This window comes from Lissotriton helveticus, chromosome 8 (genome assembly GCF_964261635.1).
Source record: "Lissotriton helveticus chromosome 8, aLisHel1.1, whole genome shotgun sequence".
NCBI lineage: Eukaryota > Metazoa > Chordata > Amphibia > Caudata > Salamandridae > Lissotriton > Lissotriton helveticus.
Window position 1 is genome coordinate 1521243512 of NC_136069.1, and position 19122 is coordinate 1521262633.

General features: G+C 43.7%; 1 protein-coding gene across 1 annotated transcript in view; it reads left to right on the forward strand.

Moving 5' to 3' along the window:
• The window catches only part of NARS2 (asparaginyl-tRNA synthetase 2, mitochondrial), a 421381-nt gene that overhangs the window by 45447 nt on the left and 356812 nt on the right, over positions 1-19122 (forward strand). Inside the window, exons 3-4 of the mRNA XM_078656242.1 lie at positions 16049-16169; positions 17653-17793. Coding sequence (XP_078512368.1) covers positions 16049-16169; positions 17653-17793 — 262 coding nt within the window. The remainder of the gene's footprint in view (positions 1-16048; positions 16170-17652; positions 17794-19122) is intronic.

A 19122-nucleotide genomic window follows, 5' to 3' on the forward strand; every position in this document is an offset into this window, starting at 1 on the left:
ATGCACAGCCTCACACCTCGCTCGGGAATAGAGGAATTCTCATGCAGGGTTCCCCACTGGACCTCGCTCCCTCCAACACTCTTTTTTTCCTTTACAGGGCACACTGATCTTGGCAAGCAGGCTCCAGGGCAGGTGATCTCTGTGCCCTAGGTGAGGATGTATGACGTTTCAACGCATGCTTTTACAACGCATGCCATTACGACGCAGGTTTTACAGCGCAAGTCGTTACAACGACTTGCGTTGGGGGGGCGCTGGATAGTGAATAGTTTAATTTACTATTCCAACTCCAGTCCCCGTGGATAGTAGAGAAGGTGTTGGATAGTAATTGAACTATTCCCTATCCTAGAGCGCCCCCCCCCCCAGCGCAATGCGTTGTAATAACTTGCGTTGTAAAAGTTGCATCGTAATGGTAGTGCGTTGTAAAAGTTGTGTTGTAAAGGATGTTCCCCTCTAGGTGATGTCCCTTCTCTCAGCGAGGAGGCATGCAGGCCTTGGGCCTTAATCCTGGTCACAAGCAGAAGTCTTGAAGAGTTTCGTACTGCTCAAACAGCCTGTCTGACTGCTTGGCAGATAACTCATTTTTGGGGACTCTATCTCCCCTTCTTATAGTCCATATGTGATTTAGGGTCCTTCACCAGGCAGACCGGGGCTTCCCAAAACAAAACCCTTGATCCTCCATATAATGTACCATTGCAGGCACACTGACCTAGTGTGAATTCACAACACACTTACTGTTCGGCACTAATAGCTCTATGCTTTTTACCCTTGCATGTACACATGCATTCAGTACACACACTCAGTCTGCTCACACTGTTCAGCACTGATGTGTTTGTTCATTTAACCAGGGTGTGTTATTTACAGCACACACACTGTCAGCACATACACTCACTCACCATGTGCGCTGCACAACACTTAACCCTTCATGTATTGTAAGCATGTGTTCGTTGTATGTGTGCTTGCTCCACGTGCGTGAAGCAAGCACACATACAACCAACACATGCTTTCATTGCGCATGCACTGCACAGCACTACATCTGTCATGTCATGTATTCCTTACATGATCAAAGGATAGGGAGGTAGAGGGAAGATCCTTTCAGTCTCCATACGGTAACTCTTATAATCAGGAAGGGGAAAGGATCACTTGTCCTGCTTAAACCTTGGGTTTCACAAGTCGAGGAACTGGTATCTCCCAACAAATATAACTCTCATACACGTGTATTTCAGATGGTTCTTTTTCAGCGGTATATACTGGGTACCCGCTTTTTTTACACGTGCGTGCGTAATCATTGAGTTATTTTTTGTATTGTGCACCCTCCACCAGGAGGTTTTGCCTTTGGTTTAAGGCAGTAGTGATCGTGGATAGTGGGGAAGGGGTTGTGGTAGTGGTATAGTTATTAAAAATCCGGACAGCCAGACAGGAGTAGTTTTAATAAGTCTGGATTCGGACTGAGTAAAAAAGTTAGGTGCACTTTTTGAGTTTGTTAGGGGTTCAAGTGCATTTCAAAGCTAAAAAGAGGTCAACATGTTTCAGCCTTTGGTAGTCAGAGGATCTTAGGCTTTCGTCAGGACCAATAGGGGTGATTAAATAGTGAGGAAACAGACGTTGTGAAAAGAAAAAAGGTAAATTGACCTGATTCCTCGCGATTCAAGGTTTCACTGTACCTGGAAAAATAAACACACACACACAACGACAACAAATAGGGAGATGGGGTGCGGAAAAAACACATATTATGTACAATAGTACCTTTCAAATATTAAGGAACTAGAGATTGGCAATACTTTACTTCATACTCATTTCAGGCGTCAACTCTTCCTTTGTCATACTTCGGTAGGCAGGAGGGGCTAGTATTGTAATATGGTGCCCATAGTTTTATCATTGTACTCTCTCTGTGCGTGTTCTATAGTGAGAACTATTGTTTGTGGCCGTTTCGCGGTCGCATTCATACTGCAGTCATACCATGCTTACTTTCACATATCATTCGTGTTTTTGTAATTTTAAAAATGAATTGTAAACATGTTTTTTTCGTTTTATCACTTAACTTATCGTTCGTGTTGTTTACTTAACGATAAAATGCTTTTTTCTGGGCAAAAAAGTCCGTGAGTCGTTATTGCGGGGTGCGTTGTGCATGACGTTAATGGTGCCCAATGCGCTATATGCGCTTCTCCATTGCGTGCATACCTTGTTATTTATGAAGAAATACTTCATCGAGGATTGAGGTTGATCGAGAGAGGTTGCTAGGGGGATATTTAAGACAGTTAGTTACAGGGCGCAGATCTTACTTGCGGTTTTTAGATCTCATGCTCCGTGCGGGATGCTCCTCGCGTTACCTGAGTGCCTTCTGCTCGGTCTTGGCCGCATGTGCTGGCTCTGCCTCTAATCACTCGGAACTACAGGGAAGTGTGGTTCCGGGTTCGTTTTTACCTTGTGATGCTGGAAATGGAAAAAATACTATCCGCATTCCTTTGATTCCACGTGACTGTTTTTGTGATGGGTTAATGTGAAAAATTAAAAATTAAATTCTTCACGCCAGCTGTGAGTAATGAATAGATACCAATAAATATAAATGAAAGGAAGAAAAAATAAATATTAATTCAATCGAATATATGGATTAGTCTGGCCGATTGAATTTCGAGTGGTTGTAGAACCGGTTGCTTATGGCAATGGTATATTTATGTCGGCTGCAACAGATTCATGTATTTATAACCAAACATTTATGGCCATAGGGTTTATTTTGGTCCTTTGGTCAGTTTGGTTCTGGGGACATAGAGTGAAGGTCTATCACTCTTATGAACGGTAGGTTGTTGCCAGATGTAGCCGTATTCTGTAGATTGGTTATCCAGAGAGTTTTATAAAAAGGGGGGGGCATGAGGGTGTTTCAGTTAAAAGTGAAAAGTGAAGGCACTTAGGTGGATATTTTCGGCAAATTGCCAGGAATTTATGACTGAGATCGTTTTGAACGGTCACATATGTTCTCACTTGAGGTACAATGATCAGAAGGGATTGGCTGTATTTCATCTGTTAAGAGACAGCCAAGGAACAGAATCGTTAAGGCCCTGGGTGTCTGTTTTGAGCCTATGGACCCAGCGTTGTTCCTTTTCGAAAAATATTCTAGTAGCGTTTCTATCTACTGTGTCTAGGCTTTCTAGGATTACCCAGTGCAGGTCATCGGCTGTATGTTGTTTTTCTTTGTAATGTGCTGACATCTTTGTCGTGCTTCTTTTGCAGTTCACATTACTCCTGTGTTCACAGAGTCTCTGTTTGGCTTTGCGGCAGGTCATCCCAATATATCGCATGTCACAAGGGCATGTGATCATGTATACAACATGACTGGTGTTGCAATTAGTGTGTTTTCTTAGTTTCCATGAGAAGTTTGGAAGTAGCTGTAGTTCTTTTGTTTGTTCTGTAGTTGCACACATTACGCAGGTCCCACATGGGTAGTGTCCAGTGATTGGGGGATTGTTCCATAGGCCTGGTTGTTGCTTTTTAGGTCGAGCTGACGTTAGCATTCATGCGAAGCATGAATGCTGTCAGCTCGACAACTAATGTGATCCGTTTTTAGGAGAGTGGACACCAAAGTGTTACGAGCGTTTTCAGTGCCGGATTTCACCGCGGGAGCGAGCGCGCTTGCGCAGACCGCAGGGCTTGCATGCAAACACGGCGCGCACACAGGCAGGCCCCATCCCCTGCACGCACAGGCACACGCGCGCGCACACACACGCAGACAGGCACAACACACGCAGGCACATACAAGCGCGCGCACCCCCCCTCTCCCCTCTTCAGGCACGCACAGACTTTACATCAGCCCTGGGCCCCACTCACCGACTGCGCTCTTCCGGCGGGGCTCCTCACGGCGCGTCTCATCTTCTCAATCGGGGCTCCCTCAGGTCAGAGGAGCCCCGCAACAGGCGCCACACTCCTCCTTCTCCCCGGCCCCCTCCTGGGGACCCGGGCTACCCAGGACCGGCAGGGCGCTCCATGCGCCGGCAGGCCGCCTCACGGACATCAGGAGGCGGGACTTCCGGGCGGCCGCGAGCGGATTGGCCGGCCGGCCAAGAGCTTCCGGGTTGCCGCGGGCAGCGTGGCGGCACTCTTCCGATCACTACAACAACAGGAGATGTGCACGCGACTGGCCGCTGGCGTCTCGCTGACGGTATTATTTCTTTTTTTCTTCTCGTTTCTCATCTGTCCCTCCTCTCCGGTGTCGCACAGCGTAAGGGTGGAACTCCGCGGGTAGCTCGCAAAGTAAAGACAGGAGAGGTGCGGGAGCTCCAAACCCATTGCAGACAATGGCTGTGACCGAGCGCTTTAGGAGACATGGGCTGTGAACGCGCCCGTCTCCTCTCGCGCTCTGTCACGCTTTCACTTTTGCGATGGCAACTAGTTCTTTATTTGATTCAGAGGCTTTACAAGCGCAGGAAACAACGTGCGATTATTTCCGTGGTCCAAGGCTCAGCGTTTTAATTTCTGCATTTCATAATGTCCTTTGATAAGTTCGTTACACGACAAGACAGATGACACACAACTTTTACTGCAGCTTTTTCACGAGTAGATCTCTGCACTTTCTTTTATATTATTTCCTTACAGCGTTCCTATGAGGCATTGCTAAGCGCAGGGAGGAGACAGCGTCCCGGATACCAGCACGTCCCCATGAGGTAGCAACCACCCTGTTGACGTGCACAGAGGAGTCGGAGCACACCCTACTGTAGGTTTTTCTTTGCTACTCGGATTCTCAGAGGAAGATTGTGCACTGCTGCCGCTGGCACATCTGCCAGCTACCTGCCTCCACCCGACGCCTTGCTCCACCACTCTCTACCCGGGTCCGACGCTTCCGCGCTACTCAGGGACAGTCGCCACTGCCTCATAGGCTCACCAGCGTTGCAGCTGCTGGCCATGGCGTGCTTTTTTAACTTGACCCGTCATACTCTCAGCGCCGACTCCGGCATCCTGGGTGCCACTACCCGTCCTACTAATACTCAGAGCTCTCGCACAAGCTGCATGCTTACTGAAGCACCAACATCGGCGCCGAACTTCGGGCAAGAAGCATACATGCCCTGCGAACCAGAGGCTGAGTCCTAGCACAGTAATACAGCGATCCTCTGTTGACTCTCCTCTGGATGCAGTAGCAGAAAACTCAGAGAAGCACCCAAATACTGGTCACGTGACATGCTGTACCAAGCTCAGTATTTTAGGGCACGGTTTAAGGTACGCACTTCATTACAAAGGTTACCTCTTGCAAAGGCATCCAAACTACGCTTTTCAGACGACCGCCCTTTCAGAGCCGCCTCCCTGTTAATCCCACTGAAAGCACCGATTAAAAACCATCCCTGTCCGTACCCTAACAAATACTTTTTTAACGCATTTAGTACAAGGACTGTGCTGTCGTTGCAAATCCTCGTCACGATGTTACCTCTTGTGCACAAATACAGTCAGGATAAAAGTACCAGTCCTGTCAAGTAGCTGGACCGATAGCGCTGACTCAGACTTCCACAACATAACATTAAACAGGGCCACAGACTGAGCCCTAAATGACGCCACTAACTCGTCCTCCCCCTCTTCCCCGAGAAACCGGACACATCCAGACGTCCAAAGTACTTTCTCTTGTATAGTAGCAGACACAGAAGAAGAACACAAACGCGTGCACGCACACACATAGCATCACGGTTTGTTTTTCTGAAAACACGCTTATGTTTCCACAGGTCGGTAAGTGTAAATTAATCAGCTAAAAAGCGCGTGGCTGAATTTTTCAGCGCAGCTTCTCTCATCCTCAAAATACAGAGCGTTGGTTCGAGCTAGCAGCAAGGTGTGTGCCTCAGCTCTCGCTCTGTTTACTCACCTACCAAGAGAAATGCTAGGCCCGGCACCCAAGCGAACACACAGAGGGCTTGTGATGTAAGACATTTACTGAAAGAGAGCACTCCGGTGCCCTCGGTTTACGTAGACGAGCATTGCTAGGTTATTTCATCTGTTTACGTTAACAAGCGCCATGATGTCGTCAACAGGCGTGGTAGAAGTCAGAGTTGTAACAATAGCTTATCACTCTAGTGTTTTAAGTTTTTGTTCAGACATGTATTATTTATTACCCATAAGAAAAGAAAACTTTGAGAAAAAAGTGATCTTGCATGTAATTGCGTAAAAATAAATGTTATTGGTTTACAATCGAGTAAGACTATAGGTGTCACATTTGCAAAAGTTAAAACTATTGGCATTGTAAATGACAAAGCTATTAATTTAGCTATTTTCAAAACTAACACATAAATAAAATATTTATCATTTACAATACCAATAGCTCAAACTTTCCTAATGCGAGACCTATTGCATTGCAAATGCTTGTTCTTTTTTGGAGGTGGTCTTGTGTGGACCAGAAGGTCTTTTATATTGCTGCTCCTCTTGTTAGCAAATCTGGGTTTGGACCAGGTCAGGGTATTTGATGTTATAATCCTCCAATTCCGGTTGATAATCTTTTTCACCTGGTTTGTTATTGGGCTATATGTTGTGACACAGGTGGTTCTGTCCTCGGTCTGTTTCGGGTGACTTTCAAGGAGAGATTCTCTCCTCAGTCGTAGGAACTGACTGTATGGGAGGTTTTCTCTCAAGGGGCGCCCCTTGAGAGAAAACCTCCCATACAGTCAGTTCCTACGACTGAGGAGAAATTGCAGCTCTATAAAAGACTATAAACTGCAAGCAAATGATCTCTGTGAAAAATTAACAGCTAGAGATTACCCCAAAAGAATTATCAATTCTTGTGCTAAACGAGCAAGAAATCAACCGAGAGAATCTCTCCTTGAAAGTCACCCGAAACAGACCGAGGACAGAACCACCTGTGTCACAACATATAGCCCAATAACAAACCAGGTGAAAAAGATTATCAACCGGAATTGGAGGATTATAACATCAAATACCCTGACCTGGTCCAAACCCAGATTTGCTAACAAGAGGAGCAGCAATATAAAAGACCTTCTGGTCCACACAAGACCACCTCCAAAAAAGAAAAAGCAACAACCAGGCCTATGGAACAATCCCCCAATCACTGGACACTACCCATGTGGGACCTGCGTAATGTGTGCAACTACAGAACAAACAAAAGAACTACAGCTACTTCCAAACTTCTCATAGAAACTAAGAAAACACACTAATTGCAACACCAGTCATGTTGTATACATGATCACATGCCCTTGTGACATGCGATATATTGGGATGACCTGCCGCAAAGCCAAACAGAGACTCTGTGAACACAGGAGTAATGTGAACTGCAAAAGAAGCACGACAAAGATGTCAGCACATTACAAAGAAAAACAACATACAGCCGATGACCTGCACTGGGTAATCCTAGAAAGCCTAGACACAGTAGATAGAAACGCTACTAGAATACTTTTCGAAAAGGAACAACGCTGGGTCCATAGGCTCAAAACAGACACCCAGGGCCTTAACGATTCTGTTCCTTGGCTGTCTCTTAACAGATGAAATACAGCCAATCCCTTCTGATCATTGTACCTCAAGTGAGAACATATGTGACCGTTCAAAATGATCTCAGTCATAAATTCCTGGCAATTTGCCGAAAATATCCACCTAAGTGCCTTCACTTTTCACTTTTAACTGAAACACCCTCATGCCCCCCCTTTTTATAAAACTCTCTGGATAACCAATCTACAGAATACGGCTACATCTGGCAACAACCTACCGTTCATAAGAGTGATAGACCTTCACTCTATGTCCCCAGAACCAAACTGACCAAAGGACCAAAATAAACCCTATGGCCATAAATGTTTGGTTATAAATACATGAATCTGTTGCAGCCGACATAAATATACCATTGCCATAAGCAACCGGTTCTACAACCACTCGAAATTCAATCGGCCAGACTAATCCATATATTCGATTGAATTAATATTTATTTTTTCTTCCTTTCATTTATATTTATTGGTATCTATTCATTACTCACAGCTGGCGTGAAGAATTTAATTTTTAATTTTTCACATTAACCCATCACAAAAACAGTCACGTGGAATCAAAGGAATGCGGATAGTATTTTTTCCATTTCCAGCATCACAAGGTAAAAACGAACCCGGAACCACACTTCCCTGTAGTTCCGAGTGATTAGAGGCAGAGCCAGCACATGCGGCCAAGACCGAGCAGAAGGCACTCAGGTAACGCGAGGAGCATCCCGCACGGAGCATGAGATCTAAAAACCGCAAGTAAGATCTGCGCCCTGTTACTAACTGTCTTAAATATCCCCCTAGCAACCTCTCTCGATCAACCTCAATCCTCGATGAAGTATTTCTTCATAAATAACAAGGTATGCACGCAATGGAGAAGCGCATATAGCGCATTGGGCACCATTAACGTCATGCACAACGCACCCCGCAATAAAGACTCACGGACTTTTTTGCCCAGAAAAAAGCATTTTATCGTTAACTTATCGTTCGTGTTGTTTACTTAAGTGATAAAACGAAAAAAGCATGTTTACAATTCATTTTTAAAATTACAAAAACACGAATGATATGTGAAAGTAAGCATGGTATGACTGCAGTATGAATGCGACCGCGAAACGGCCACAAACAATAGTTCTCACTATAGAACACGCACAGAGAGAGTACAATGATAAAACTATGGGCACCATATTACAATACTAGCCCCTCCTGCCTACCGAAGTATGACAAAGGAAGAGTTGACGCCTGAAATGAGTATGAAGTAAAGTATTGCCAATCTCTAGTTCCTTAATATTTGAAAGGTACTATTGTACATAATATGTGTTTTTTCCGCACCCCATCTCCCTATTTGTTGTCGTTGTGTGTGTGTGTTTATTTTTCCAGGTACAGTGAAACCTTGAATCGCGAGGAATCAGGTCAATTTACCTTTTTTCTTTTCACAACGTCTGTTTCCTCACTATTTAATCACCCCTATTGGTCCTGACGAAAGCCTAAGATCCTCTGACTACCAAAGGCTGAAACATGTTGACCTCTTTTTAGCTTTGAAATGCACTTGAACCCCTAACAAACTCAAAAAGTGCACCTAACTTTTTTACTCAGTCCGAATCCAGACTTATTAAAACTACTCCTGTCTGGCTGTCCGGATTTTTAATAACTATACCACTACCACAACCCCTTCCCCACTATCCACGATCACTACTGCCTTAAACCAAAGGCAAAACCTCCTGGTGGAGGGTGCACAATACAAAAAATACCTCAATGATTACGCACGCACGTGTAAAAAAAGCGGGTACCCAGTATATACCGCTGAAAAAGAACCATCTGAAATACACGTGTATGAGAGTTATATTTGTTGGGAGATACCAGTTCCTCGACTTGTGAAACCCAAGGTTTAAGCAGGATAAGTGATCCTTTCCCCTTCCTGATTATAAGATGAATTCCTTACAGACAGACATACATGCACATATCCCACATGTACTACTCTGCCACTGTACTGTACAACCGTGCAGAATTACTACTCCAGTTCTGTTCAGCACTCCACCTCTACCTGATGTTGGTCAAGTGTGAGTTAAGCACACTGCAGCGGAACTTTCGAAAGGTGAGATCCTGTAGGCCTCACTCCAATGACACAGGGTAAAAAGGTCCTGTTCACTACTACTGGCTACATGGTATGCTGCAAACCACTGTGCTTGTGCAGCTTAACTCCCGGTGAAGAAGTTGGTAGCCTTCCGCTACTTAGAGGGTGCCGCTTTGGCCACCCGTCCCGGTCCAACAAGACCACAGTCCGTGTGACAGGCCTATTTCATGGCACACACGCATGATCGGTGTTAGCCTATGAAAAAAAGTCTGAATTAGGGATCCAGACAACAGTACACGTCTTTACCGTGAAGAGGGCTTTTCTGTCCCAACATGGATGATTATACATTTTGGGGCTGCTGGGAAAATGAGTGGCACCTTGCTGTAAATTGAGAAAGTAAAATGTTTTAGCACATCAATAAATGATATGACGAGATAGTGCTAGAATTGTAACTTTTACGTTTTTGTATATTTGGCCACCTAATGTCTGTTCATAATTTACATGGGATATATACACAAACTGTAAATAATAGCTAAAGCGAGAACCAAAGGTAGTTATTTCATCTCGGCCTGTTCATAAAATGATAGTCCAGTTGGAGATTCAGTGTAAAGCTAAGACTCCGTTGCAAATTGGGTACGTATACGAACCCAAAAACCTTCATGCTGATTTAAGATTTTTTTTAAACTTGGAGACTCACTCTTAAATATTTGATATTTAAATATGTGCAAACCCACGTCTAAGTTTATCCTGCCATCGCCACGCTTATCACACAAAGTTCAGATATGCCATATAGTTGTCTATGACCAAACTCCCTTCATTACTTACACCCTCAACAATGTTTATTATTCAGTCTTCTTCTGATAGGCTCTTAATCCCCCTGCCCCTCAATCCATTACAACACATCAGACAGAGCTGCTAGCAAATGTAGGCTTACAAACACTTCAAAGCCACATGGTTGACAGTGTGCTGCCAACTCGGCTGCCTATCTCACTCTTCACACCAATATAGATCTTGTACCATTCAGTGCAAGGTAGCACAATATTTTCCACATAACATCAGTCTTCTGCTGGATGTTGGATAACCATTCACCCTATTAACACCAATGAAGTGACACAGCCCTGTGGTACATGCATCCATAGGTATAGCACAAAATCAGGATCCCTGGCAGGATAATGCAAAGTCAAAAAGATTTTATTGGTTTTGGTACTCGACTGAGGACCACAAATGTTATAAACACAATTTGTTACACATTAGTATAAAATCATAGAAAATTTTAAAAATTTGTAAAAGTTGTAGCATACTAATTCGTTGGGGGGATGTTTGCACAAAAATAACATTTCTTTTGTGGTTAAGATTCTACATTTCCGATATATTGGGACCAGATATCTTAACCGTGCTATTACTACATTAGCATTAGGGCATATGAATAGAAGGTGCTCAATGGTCTGATTACCCCCCTGACAGAGGGTACACAAAGGTGATCCACCTGGAGTCCATTTAAATGTAACTAATAACACAGGTAGGATACCTAAACGTAACAGTGTAATTGCCCTCCTTGCGCCATGTGAAAGAGAAAACTCAAGGTAGAGCTGTGCCTGATTGTACTCCAATGACTCAACATATGATTTGTACAACGATAATTTACTACAATGTTGATGATCAAGATCGTAACTCAATTTGGGTGTAAAACATTTTAAGAAAAGTTTGAGTTGTGATGGAGACCAGGTTAACAAAAGATCTATACTGATCTTAGCCAGTTGAAATACCACTTTCATGTTTCTAAAAAATGTTAGGTTTGAGACGTCTCGATCAAAAGTCTCGATCTTTAACATAGATCGTAGTGATTTTGCTTTAGCGTGGAGGAGATTGTAAGCCCACCTAATGACATTCGCAGCGGCCGTCGCGAAAGAGCTAGTGATCGAAAATTCTTATTGCTTGGACCGGTGTGGATTCAGAGACCTTCAGAATTTTCTTTAGTATTTTCCCTTCTTTTAAATCCATATAGGACCACTGTTTTATTGGGATATATTCAGTGGCATAGGATAAAACGGGAGGAATCCTTGATCTGTATACTTTTAACATCGTGGAGAAATGCCTGTTCCCAGTGGCCGAATACAGTCTTGAAAGAGCCCCTGCATGTATTTCGGATTTCATTTTTAGATGGTTAATTTGTTTAATATTTTGCAAGTTCTTTGTAAAGATCCTTCCAAGATAGATATACTCCTCGACCTCTTCAACTTTTTCTGCACCTAGCTTCCAACAATATTTGCAAATATGTTTCCTTCCAGAAAAAGACACAATCTTTGTTTTATTTAAGTTGGGAATTAAGTAATTGTCTTTCGAATATTTGTGTAGGATGTCGAGAAGTATTTGTAGGCCAAAAGGCGGCAGGATAATGCATGTCTTAGTTTTCACATTAAACCAAGATAATATTTTGGACAAATCTCTGTTAACTACCCAAACACAATTAAACCTGGAGCCAAACAATCAAAACATAGTGGGTGATGGAAATCTGAGAACTTTATGGAAGGATTGTCCACATACTGAACCATCGCAGGTGGAAGTGTCCTAAGAACACAACAACCTGCAGGGCCTCCATTGCCACTTGTTCAAGATTGGTTCAACTGGAAATAGACTTTCATCACTACAAAATCTAATCTATATACAATAACTTCGACCTACGCAGCACACCAACGGGTATCTCATCGACCAACTACCTACCGCCACTAAAGAGGACCATCACTTGATGGACTGGAACCCCCTCTCAATGGAGCATATTACCAAGATCAAAAATCAGTCCACTCAGAGGCCACCACTGACCCCCTCCCCACCATATCTACAACCTAGGAGGAACCCTGATCAGCTTGAAGCTCACCACCCACATCAATTCCTCCATTCAAAGCACAACCTTACTAGAAAACTGGAAACCCACAGAGGTCAAAGCTCTCCTGAAAAAACCTTCAGCAGACCCTAAAGAACTCAGCAACTACTGGCCCTTCTCACTTCTACCCTTCCCAGTCAAAATCCTAGAGAACACCATCAACAGACAACTCTTCAACCATCTAGAGAATCACCAGCGCCAGGACAGCAGCAACCACAGCACAGAAACCGTCTTCAACAGAGACCGGTTCCAGACCATTATGGACCGAGGGAAGACAGCAGCACTCATCCTACTGGACCTCTCCACAGCTTCCGACAACATCTCCCAATAGACCCTTGGCCCTGAGATGCATAGTCTTTTTCCTCTTTGACAGAACTCAGAGTCAAACCCCCAATGTACACCTCTGAACCCAAAGAACCTCATCTACGGAGTCCCACAAAGACCATTGTTTATCCCTACCCTTTTCAACATATACATGGCACTGCTCACCCACACTCCACGGAATCAACATTGTCTAATATGCAGATGACACGCAGCTCATCCTTTCCCTCATGGACTACACCAACACCACCGGGACCAATGTCATCACCTTTACGTCCAGCATGGCCAACTGGATGAAACAGAACGGCCTAAAGCTCAACACTGACAAAACAGAAGTTCTGATCTTCACTATAATAGCTTTCTGTGAGACTCCTCCTGGTGGCCAGCTGAACTGGGACCCATCCCTACTCCACCCCTGCAGGCCACGACAGAAACCTCTGAGTTATACTGGACAGCAAACATACAATGACCCAACAGGTGAACTTCGTAACTTCTTCTTGCTTCAACATTTTATTTATGCTCCGTGAGATCTTCAAATGGCTTCTCCAAAACACCAGACACCCCATCACCCAAGCCCTCATCACCAGCAGACAGGACTACGGCAACATACTCAATGCTGCTATCCCAACCCACTTCATACAAGGATTTCAGACTACCCAGAACGCCGGCACCAGGCTCCGTAACATTACCCACAGCACCCACATCATGCCTCTCTTCAAAGTCTGCATTGGCTTCCCATCCAGATATGCTGCCAATTCAAGCTGCTGATCCAAGCTTACAACCTTTCCATAAAGCCAGACCTGCCTACCTCAACCGCCGCCCACGCTTCAACAATACAGAAAGACAACTGCGCTCAGCCACACTCCCTTGCACAGATCTCACACATGCGCAGAAGCAGGACAGGAGGCCACTCGTTCTCCTACATCACTGCCAAAATCTGGAACAACCTTCCTCAACACATCAGGACCTCTCCTTTCCTTCTCAATCTCCTCAAGAAACTAAAGACCTGGCTCTTTAGCTAGTTCCCCCTCCTTCCTAGCAGTACCTCGCGGAACTCCGGATAGGCCTATACATCTGTTCCAGCACCTGTATACCCTCATGGGTGATATATGCACTCTAAAAATCTACATAACTTAACACAACAATACAATATCACCCCGCTGGCTGTCTACACTTTTGCCGTTTCACACTGCAAAGAAGGAAACCAAAAACCTTTTATTGATGCAATCATCAAACCTAATTAAGAGAGAAGCGTTCATTCTTTCTGTACATGGTTTGTAACCGTTAAGGGGTTTCTTCGTTAGTATTTCTCCATGTCGAACTGGTCGGTCTGACTACCACAAGCTTTCCTTCTAGATACTGATTTCTGTGAGGTTTAAACACCCCTCACATTGCAAAGGATATATCAACAGGCCTCAGAATTTTAGTCACTTGATTGGAGTTCTCTTTTATTGTCTTGAGCCCAAGATAGAGCTCTATCCTCGTACTCTTTTAGAAGTGACTGGCAGGCGCCCTTCAGACAGGGAGCAATGAAAAAAGGAAGCTTCAAGGGTTTGATGCATCTCTGTGATCTTGGTGCCCAAGCGAACAATTGAAGCATGATAATACAATATAAAATGTATAATATGCAAATCCATCATCCAGAAGTAGCATTTATTAATTCAAGACTCGTTCATCTTTATTCCCCTTTGTAGTAGTCCGGTTTGGATGATCTAATTAAAAACCCAGATTATGGCGATGGGAGAGCCACATGCTACTTTTGACACACTTTACCATAACTCACTGCTATAAATACTCAAGCAGGTTGGGATATAACATCTTCCACTAGCATGAATTCAATTTTTTATGTCTGGCAGAGAACGGTCTGTGACAATTACACATTTCAAGACTTTCATCTAGAAGTGTGGCGCTCTGCAGACCACTGTGCTAACCCTGCTTATCTTTACGGGTTATCACCTCAATCAGTAGAATTGATTGGATGCTTCGATGGCCATTGCATTGAGGATCCACAAAATGGTCGACTTGTGTTGAAGCATAGACCAGCGTAACAGAGTGCAGAGTGTGTGGGAATAGATGCATATATGCAAGAAAGTGAGAGCGAGAGAGACTGCACGAACATACGTGCGTACATGCTGTCCGACCATCCTCAAGGTTAGGATGAGGAGATGTATGGGAAATTTGCTGTGGAGCCTTTAGATTTGATGAGCCCATGACTTCTAGAAGATTGCAATACTAGCATAGGACTATTTTCTGTATTAACAGAAGGTCAGAATTGTGCAAATGTTATCGCATGATCGTTTTCTAAATGTGCGGAAATGTGGTGTTGGCTTCTGTAAGTAAGGTTGTTGCTGATTTCGTGTCACATGTTTGTGAAAGAGGAGGGGCTTTCCCTGGAAATAGTGGTGGGTAAAAGGGTTTAATTAGCAGTTTCTTACAAATAAGTTGTTTTAAACAGTGGCACTGTATTAGCCACAGAGTCAATGACGATAAGGAGACTGCTCTAAGGTGACTTTATTCCTGCATGAAATATCAGTTTTCTGTTTAATTAAGGAAGGTTTGTAGCAAGTGTTTGCTAGAATGCGTAACAGAACTCAGTTCTGGTAACAAACCTCAAATCGATACATGTGCTCTTTAAAGACAAAATATTGGTCTTGTTAAGCCATTGATTAACTGGTAGATGTCAAAACCAGAACAGTTCAATAGTTTCAATTAAGAGAATGGTCTTGCTTCAGAACCTACTAGTGCAGAAATCTATGTGTGTTAAATGAGTTGTAATGTCATATATTGGTTGATAACCCCCACTGAAGCTCTCCTGCCAATAGGGAAAGGCGATATAGTGGTGTTTCTGATGTCACAGATGAATTGGCCATTTCAGCGGTCAATGACTGCTGGGACAATCTGAAAGCCTTCGCCTGAAGGATACCAGTAAATAAACATGGTGGTGGTGTGTGGTTGTGGAGGACTGCTACATGGCCAGAATACTGCATCGCATGTACCCTTTGTTTCCAGTTACTTGGATCCTTCATCCGTATAGTTCTGAGACATTAAAGTTGTTGTCCAAATAAACCTTGCATTGTCAATCCATTGGACCAGGTGAATATTTTGGAAAATCACAGCTGAAATATTTTTGTGGGATAATTAGCATTCAGAGTTGTTTGGTCATTTCAAAAGGAGAACAATAGGTTTTCAATCCTCTTATATTTGAAGCACTAAAGTTTGATGGTGTGTGTGTGTGCGCGTAGTGGGGAAGTGCCTTTCCCCCTCTTGTTTTCCCCAGAAAAGTTAATACGTGGGGTAGCTTTGAAGAAAAATATGTTTATTTTTATATTCCCTGTGCTGTAGAGATCTGAGTTTCGGAAGTTCAGTGGAAGTGAAGGGGACACTGCTGAAAAGTCTTCACAAAAAGCAAAGTGTTGAGCTGAAGGCTGGAGAGATTAGAGTCATCGGCCCCTGTGACACTTTGGTATGTATTATTCGTTCTTTCTGCTGTTTCTGTTGAAATAAATGATTCTTTATTCAAGTTTATGGTGAGGGTTCATACCCAGAGAGGGGTTCTAGGTAAGAGATGGAGGTGCTTTCTTTTTATGTCTCTCTACACAGTGGAAGTTTAGGAATAATTGAATGGTTTGATGGAGATCAGCATGAGGGTGTTCCCAAGACTTGTCTTTCTTACCATTCTCTAATAGTTTTGAAATGCTCGAAGTTGATAATGGGTTTGGTAGACCAAACCCATTAGTAGGCTGTGGTGCACCCAGGAGAGCCACTTAGAGGTAGTTGGGGAGCTGCCAGTAGCTCACGAGCTACTCGTCAGAGAAGCCTGGTTTAGGATGTTAGTCTCTGGGGACGTTAGGATATGTGCCCCATGTATGTTGTTGATCTTTTCAGTCTTTGAGATTGGAGTAAATGATGAGCTGGAATTTCATCCTGGTGTCTTTAAAGGCCAAAAAATGCCCTTCTTAAGTAGGTCACCCCTCACTTTGGAGTTCCCTGTAAACTATGTTGACATGTCTGTATGACGTGTTGCCCTTCAGAAATGCTGGTGGTTGCTGTGTGGTGCATGTGCTTTAAATTGTACCATGCGTAATCTCTTAGTTTCAACTCCTGTTCACAGCTCATATCTGTCCATATGAATTGTTGCTGTGGTTGATCCTTTGTGGTGCATATCACTGTTACTTTGTCCTAAGTACCATTTTATTAATTGCCAGTTGTAGGCCTCTCCTGTATCCAATCCAACCCACAATGGAGTTCTGCTATCAAGTAGTAACATTCCCCCAGACCTTCCTCCTTGTTACTTAGCACTCTTCTCAAGGACCCATCCCAAAATAGTCAGCACAGCCAACAACACAGTCTTTTAATTGTTCCTTTGGGCTATGTACAGATCCAGCTGTAAAATATGTGTAGCCAAAGAGGCAACATAATCATTTTTGGCCAATGCCAATTGGCTGTACATATATAGTGGCAGAATTCCCCTGAGCCTCCCAAGCCCAATTCAACCATTTTAATATTTAGGTCACGTGCCTTGTTTGCCAAGCGGCCAACCATAATGACAAGATGTGGCTGAGAGGATTGTCTGAAGGGTTAGAAAAATGCCACTATGGTTGACAAAATCATCCTTAAAGACAGTCTTTTAAAGAAGTAGAGATACTAAAAAAACTGTGTATTGTCAGTGTGATAGGGTTGCATGTTATGAGAGTAGTAAAGATAAAGAATTGACTCTTACCAAATAATTTTTTTATTTTAAGTATCTTAAAACCATCTTCATGATAATACGTTCACTGCACAGGTTTGCAGCTCCTTTTTCATGGAATTTCAGCCCATGATCAAGGTGTAGGTCTGTCTTTCATTATGACATGACATAAGTTATAATATGACTTGTATGAAAGAGATCTCTGATAGCATGTGTAGTGGAAGTGTTCAATATTATTTTCTGTGTTTCCCCAATGCAGGCTTTTCCTTTCAAACCAAAAGAGCGGCCTTCTGTGGATCATGTCCGACAATTCCCACATTTCCGTTGTAGAACAAACGCCTTTAGCTCTCTCTTGAGGATCCGTAGTGAAGCTACTGCTGCCATCCATTCTTTTTTTAAGGTACCGTACTTTGGTTTTGTTTCTTTATGCATTCCTTTTGCTCTAAGTCTTCCTTTGGAGATTACCTTACAGATGATGTGCAGAGGTGAACCACACTCATCTTAATCTGCTTTGGGAGGTGTTTACTTGAGTATCTTCAACTTTTTATGTTTGTTCCTTTTTTTATGAATGATGTTTTCTAATAAATGGTTTGCATACAAGCAAATATTCCATTACACTAAACTCCAAGCTGATAAACTATGTCAGCAGATGTGAGCCGTGTATAGTGGAACTGTTCAAGAGCAGCCACCATCAGAAGCCACCCTTCCTAGTGAGCAACTTGTGCTTTGAGCAAGAAAGGCACAACAATGGGAAACAAAAGGAGTAAATCGCATGTTCTTTGTGGTGGATGAGGTTCAGGTTAATATATGGCATTAAAAATGGTAGAATTGGGTGCGTCAACGCAAGGCCCCTGCCTGGGTAGTAGATGGTCTGATCAACAAAAGGGGCATGACAATTCAGAGAATCAAACAATATCTTTAGAACTCTAGGAGAGAAAGTGATGTTCTGATGGGGAGACGCACTGATAAGCTGAGTGGCATGATTACTCAGGGCTACAGATGGGATGCTAAGGTGATGTCTTTAATGGGAAGAAGCACAGGTCTGTGCTCTTTTTCTATGCAGTGTTTTTATCTGCAGACACCCACCTCCTCCATCCAGCCTAGGTGATGCCACTGGAGTGAGGGAAAGAAGTTCATGATAACTGAGGAAAGAAGAGGTGATTTGAAGATTACTGCTACAGCTGTTGCCTGTGTGGGTTTATTGATGGCTGTATAATCTGAATAAGCTCATTTAAAATCTCAACATGCTTGATTTCAGACTGCGTTGGCGGTAGGCAATCTCCTCTCTCCGCTAGCTTCTTGCCACCCAACTGCCAATTACAATGCAGAGGTGGAACTGTCAATAGTGCCAACCGGATGGCTATATTGCCCCAATACTACCACCACCACCAGCAGCTGCCAAAACATAGGATCTAAGGGTCAGGTGTGTTATCATCCTGGTGATTTTTATATGGCCTGGCTGTGGAATAGATGCCCTTGACACTAGCTTTGCCATCATGTAGCTTGTGCTAGCCCCTGTCTCTCCTCTACATTGCCTCTGCTCAGAAAATCCCCAGGGATTCCCAGCCCCAAGTTGTGGTAGAATCCCTGAAAACCACTCTTTTCACCCAGCATCCCCAGGGCACCCAGGTTATGCCATGGATTACCTCCCCCCGGGTACTCAAGCACCCTTGCTGATGCCAAAAGGGCATCATTCGTGCCTGACCTGAGCTGCATTGTGGTTGGAAGT